The 5,960-nt window shown below is 60.8% G+C and overlaps 1 protein-coding gene across 1 annotated transcript in view; it reads right to left on the bottom strand.

Moving 5' to 3' along the window:
• SLC12A7 (solute carrier family 12 (potassium/chloride transporter), member 7) overlaps window positions 1-5,960 on the bottom strand; it is a 66,442-nt gene that overhangs the window by 30,277 nt on the left and 30,205 nt on the right. The window contains 6 exon segments of the mRNA XM_006900168.1: window positions 711-878; window positions 1,866-2,077; window positions 2,893-3,134; window positions 4,519-4,649; window positions 5,040-5,094; window positions 5,738-5,884. Of these exon segments, the coding sequence (XP_006900230.1) occupies window positions 711-878; window positions 1,866-2,077; window positions 2,893-3,134; window positions 4,519-4,649; window positions 5,040-5,094; window positions 5,738-5,884 (955 nt within the window).

The following is a 5,960-nucleotide window of genomic DNA, read 5'->3' as shown; positions in this document are numbered from 1 at the left end:
CCCCATCCTCTCACACCCCATCCTTCCGCCACCATCCTTCCACACTCCATCCTCCCACATCCCATCCTTCTGCACCCTATCCTTTCACACCCCATCTTCCACACTCCACCCTCCCGCACCCCATCCTTCCGCACACCAGGCCCCACCCACCCAGCCCCTCCCCATGTGAACCCGCTTAGCCACATCATGCCCACCAGCACCGGCCCCGCCCAGCTGCCTCTGCCTAGCCAAGCTGGACACACCTCATCTGACCCTACACAGTCATCCTTATGCCCACCTACCAACCCGTCCATGCCCAGCACTGGCCCAGTCATGTCCTGTCCAGCTACACTGGCCAGACCCCCTCTGACCCTACCCACTCATCCCTATGCCCTCCTACCCCTCCATACCCACCAGCACTGGCCCAGCCATACTGTTCATGCTTAGCCACACTCGTCCAGCAGCAGCTAGTAAGTGTCCAGCATCCCCACCCCAGTGACAGCTGACAACAAGGTGCCCAGCCTGCACGCCTCGCTGCTCCTAACAAAGGGGACCCACCAAGCCTGCACAGGGCAGAGACCAGGACTTCCCTCTAGACTGACCATGGATGGACTGGGGGGGGCCTGCTACCATCAAGATGGGGGGTGAGATCCACAGATGTGGGGGACAGAGAGGGCGAGACAGGTAGAGATGCGCAACACAGCGAGACGCAGAGCTGAGGCGGCACTGACCGGTCACTGAGGGGAAGTAGATGCCGACCAGAAGGGTGAAGTGCGTCATGATGTCCGTCAGCACGTAGGGCAGGCTGCTGGCCTTGGCCTCGACGGACACAGGGACCGAGGGCGTGCCCTTGTTCTCCACAAACGAGCCTTTGTCCAGGTATGTACTCCACAGATTATCTGTTAGGGACACAGGTCACAGCAACCTTCCCGGGGGTCAGCCTGCCCCTGTCTCCTGTGTCGTCTGGGGTCACAGCTGACCATACGGGCCCCTGCAGCAAGGGCCCATCAGCCTGCCTCCTCACAGGACTTCTCAGGTCAGAGAGATCAACACAGCTTCCCCACAGCTCCACATCGACCACAGACACCCAGTGAGCTCACCCACCCCCAGGGGTCCATCATGGGCCCCAAAGACCCCTGATGAACCCCACACGAACCTTCCACAGCTCCATGCTCCTCCCTCAATTCCCGGATATAACTATGAAAGGGGCTTCTGTCAAAACCCAGGCTCCCCAGGGCCTCAGTGTGCAAGGACCACTGGGCACTGTGATGGTCAGACCACTCCCAAAACCCCAAGGATACTGCTCTCTGCTGGAGGCCTCACTCTTGTGAGCCACGCCCCCATAAGGACATGTCCTCCCTGAGGGGTCCCCTCCCATCAGACTTGACCTAGAGGACAGCCCCCACCATAGAGCCACGCCCCCACCATAGAGCCACGCCCTCCCTATTAGGCCCTGCCCTCCCTGTGATTCCCCCGCCTTCCCTGCGAGGCCCCGCCCTCCCTAGAGCCACGCCCCCCCTGGGAGGCCCCACCCTTTATAGAGCCACGCCCTCCCTAAGAGGCCCTGTCCCCATAGAGCCACGCCTTCCTGTGAAGGCTCCACCCTCTATAGAGCCACACCCTCACTAAGAGGCCCTGCCCTCCCTGTGATTCCCCACCCTCCATAGAGCCACGCCCTCTGGGGAGGCCCCGCCCTCCATAGAGCCCCGCCCTCCCTAAGTGGCCCTGCCCCACAGAGCCACGCCCTCCCTAAGTGGCCCTGCCCCACAGAGCCACGCCCTCTCCCAGAGGACACACCCTTCCTAAGGGGTCCCGCCCTCTCAATGATGCTCCGCCCCCTCATTATGCTCCACTCTCCCCTGAGACCCCACCCTCTAGCAGCTCACCCAGCACAACTCCACTGGCCACTCCAGGAATGCCCTGGATGACGGTCAAGTTGTTCTGGAGGAAATACTCATCGCAGGCGGCATCGGCTGCTGAGCCATTGCAGAAGAGACCCCACAGGGCCGTGGGTGTCGAGCCATTGGGGCCAGCACGCACCTTGGCACAGACCTCAAAACTGCGCCAGGACAGCGTCCGGTTCCCGAGCAGGCAGACCCTGTGGAAGCCAAGGAGGCCTGTCCCACCGCCTGTCCATGGGCTGCCACTCGGGAGCACACTGGACACCACGGCTCACTGACACCCCACCATCTCGAACTCTGTCTTCCACAGTCACCACTGAGGGAACTGCCCTGATCACCAATGGTCTCCAACCTTGAACTCTGCCTGCCACAGCTGCCACTCTGGGGCCACTCACCTCACCTTAGTACTGCCCACCCTGAGCCCCACAACCTCATCTGCTCTCACCTGGGTTCTCACCTGTGCTCATCTGACCTAGGACCTGCTCTCCACCTGGGTTCTCACCTGTGCTCACCTGATCTAGGATCTGCTCTCACCTCACCTAGGACCTACTCTCATGTCACCTGGCACCTGTTCTCACCTGACCTAGGACCTGCTCTCACCTGGGTTCTCACCTGTGCTCATCTGACCTAGGACCTGCTCTCCACCTGGGTTCTCACCCGTGCTCACCTGATCTAGGATCTGCTCTCACCTCACCTAGGACCTACTCTCATGTCACCTGGCACCTGTTCTCACCTGACCTAGGACCTGTTCTCCACCTGGGTTCTCACCTGTGCTCACCTGATCTAGGACCTGCTCTCACCTGATCTAGGACCTGCTCTCACTTCACCTAGGACCTGCTCTCACCTGGGTCCACACCTGCTCCCCTGACCTGGCTCCTGCTTTCAACTAATCTAGCATCTGCTCTCACCTGAGTCCCAGGTAGACGATGATACCCTGCTCCCCACATGTGCACCCTCCAGCAGACACATTCCCTGCAGAGCCCCAGCAAAGCTCCTGGGGCCGGGCACTCACGGGATGTCGGGTGGGTCAAAGGCAGTCTTGATGACCCCAGCGTAGATGGCCAGGATGGACAGCACCACGCAGGCGAGGAAGACCAGGGCCAATTTGTTGACATACTTAACACCCACGAAGACCACAGTGGCCATGAGGACGAGTGTGCACGTGCCATACACACGCATGTTGTGCAGCATGGCGGCCGCCTCCCCGCCCGCAGCCTCTGCCTGGAACACGACCGCACCCGGCGATATGTAGGTCTAGGGGTGTAGGAGGCAGTGAGGGGCCACTCTCGATGTCCACCAAAAGCCCAGGGGACTGAGAGGCCGTTCCTCGATGTCCACTGAGGGCCCTGGGGACTGAGGGGCCACTCCCCAAGGTCCACTGATGTTCACTGAGGGCCCTGGGGACTGAGGGGCCACTCCCCAAGGTCCACTGATGTTCACTGAGGGTCCTGGGAACGGAGGGGCCATTCTCCAATGTCCACTGATGCCCACCGAGGGTCCTGGGAATGGAGGGGCCACTCCCTGATGCCCACTAAGAGGGCTGTAAGAGGCCATTCCTGATGTCCACTGAGAACCAAGGGGCCACTCCTGAGGGCCCTAGGGATTGTGAAGATCCACTCTCTGATGTCCACTGAGGGCCCTGGGGACTGAGGGGCCATTCCCCAGTGTCCACTGAGGGCGCTGTGAGGACCCACTCCTGATGTCCACTGAGGACCCTGGGGACTGAGGGGTCATTCCCCGATGTCCTCTGAGGGCCCTGGGGATTGAGGGACCACTCCCTGATGTCCACTGAGGTCCCTAGGGACTAAGAGGCCACTCCCGAGGGCCCTGGGGATTGTGAAGGCCCACTTCCTGAAATCCACTGAGGGCCCTAGGGGACTGAGGGATCATTCCTAATGTCCACTGAGGGGGCTCTAAGGGGAGGGGGCAGTGAGGGGCCACTCCTGATGTCCACTAAAGGCCCTGGGGAACTGTGAGGGGTCATTCCTGATGGCCACTGAGGGCCCTGGGGAACTGTGAAGACCCACTCTTAATGTCCACTGAGGGCTTTGGAGTTCCAAGGGGCCACTCCTGATGTCCACTGAAGGGGCTATGAGGGGCCAATCTCTGATGTTCTCTCAGGGCCCTCAGAAGGCTGTGATGCCCAAATGTCCTCTGAGAATCCCAGGAAGAATGTGAGTGGCCACCCCCACTGTCCACTGAGGGCTGGTGGGGCTGTGAAGGCCCAATCTTGATGACCACCGAGGGTCCTGAAGGATTGTAAAGGGTCACTCCCCAGTGTACTCTCTCTGGCTGTCCACTGAGGACACTGAGCAGCTGTCCATGCCAGCAATACCGCCAGGGATAGGTCAGACCGTCAAAGCAAAGGTCAGGTGGTGACCAGCTCTGAGCACCACTTGGCCATGAAGATAGAGGGCTCTGACTGCACATCTTGCACAGACCCCAGGAGGTAATGGGGTCAAAGCAGAAACACCAGCACCCCAGTGAACCCCAAAGATGGACAGCACCCTGTCAGGGGAAAACTCTACAAGAGAGTGTCAGTAAGGCACAGTTATGGGGGGCCTTCTCAAAACCCTTGCAGGTACCGCGTCAGCAGGCTGGGACTCCAGTCTGAGAGGGGCATGTACCCCAAACTTACCAGAAAAATCTCAATGGTCCCCAAAATGTACATGGCTCCCGCAAAGGTGGTGCCCAGGTAGAAGCAGAGCCCAACAGCCCCTCCAAACTCAGGCCCCAGTGACCGTGAAATCATGTAGTAAGAGCCACCAGCTGTGAGGAGAGAGGAAACACATCAGGGACGGGCAGTGTGCACACTGGGACCTTACAGGACAGGGCACCTTCTCCCTGTGAGGGACAGGCAGTGTCCACGCTGGAGACCAAGTGCCCCCATGCAGGATGATCTCCACACCCCAGAAAGGCCACTCCCCACTTCAAGTCCCATCAGCCATGGAATCACTCAGAGGCTGTGGAAGCTGTAACAGCCTACTCTTGGTTCAGGTGGCCAGGACCGCCTTTACTGGTCTGGTACTGGCCCTTACCTGGACTCCTGCGCCAGAACTACCTTTCCAGGGAGGCATTCCCCAGAACTCCCCCCTAGGAGACCCTCCAGCTAGGGGTCACTCTTCCCCAGGACTTTGTCCCCCAAGGGGCTGCCCTTACCTGGGACCACCCCATTGGTGGCAATGGCACTCATAGAGATGGCGGTCAGCATGGTCTGTGAGAAGACAGACAGGGGTCAGGAGCCAAGGCTGATGCTCTGAGAGGGCAGCCAACACACTGGAGGCTGCTGCCCTCCTCCAGGCTACAGCAGACTGGTCACCGAAGAGCAGGCCTGAGGGGCCAGCTGCCATTTCCACATGACATGAACACTGCACCAGCAGGCCACACCACTAGGGGCCACACTGCCGCACCACCACGGACCCGGGACCCACCCAGCTCCAGGGGAACTTGAAGTATTGTCCGCCAGATCTTAACCTAGCCAGGACCAGGGTGACCAAAGTCCTGACCCCCATACCCCAGCCCACCCAGGACCAGGGGGACCTGAAGTCCTGCCCCCCAGACCCTGGCCCACCCAACTCCAGGGGGATCAAAGTGCTACCTCCCCCAGACCCCAGTTCACAAGGCTCCTGGGGGACCATAGTCCATCCCAAGACCCAGGCCCGTAAGGCTCCAGGGAGACCCGAAGTCCTGCCCCCCCAGACCCCGGCCCGCCCAGCTCACCATGCATGACTAAGCCCTAACCCAGGCTCCATCAGTAACTGTCCTTGGTCACAAGCAGTGCCAGGGCCCTCGTGGGCGTGGCCTCACCACACCTGGGCGTGGACCCAGGTCCTGCCCACTTGCGGCCCCCCACTCACACAGGTGCAGCACAGAGACACGATGAGTAGAGACTCCAGCACCCCGGCCACGCCCACGATCCAGGTGAGCCGGAGGAAGAGGATGACGCCCAGGATGTTCTGCAGGCAGGGCAGGTACACGCCGATGAAGGTGCCCATGTGTGGGGACTGCAACAGACGGGCATCGCCGGCTCAGGGGCGCGGTGGGGCATAGGAGTGGGCTCGGGTACGGTGGGGTGGGGGC

The sequence above is a fragment of the Elephantulus edwardii genome, unplaced genomic scaffold, assembly GCF_000299155.1.
Source record: "Elephantulus edwardii isolate Elephantulus edwardi_28Jun2011 unplaced genomic scaffold, EleEdw1.0 scaffold00274, whole genome shotgun sequence".
Classification (NCBI taxonomy): Eukaryota; Metazoa; Chordata; class Mammalia; order Macroscelidea; family Macroscelididae; genus Elephantulus; species Elephantulus edwardii.
The sequence above is the reverse complement of the archived record's forward strand: the minus strand, read 5'-3'. Positions and strand labels throughout refer to the sequence as shown.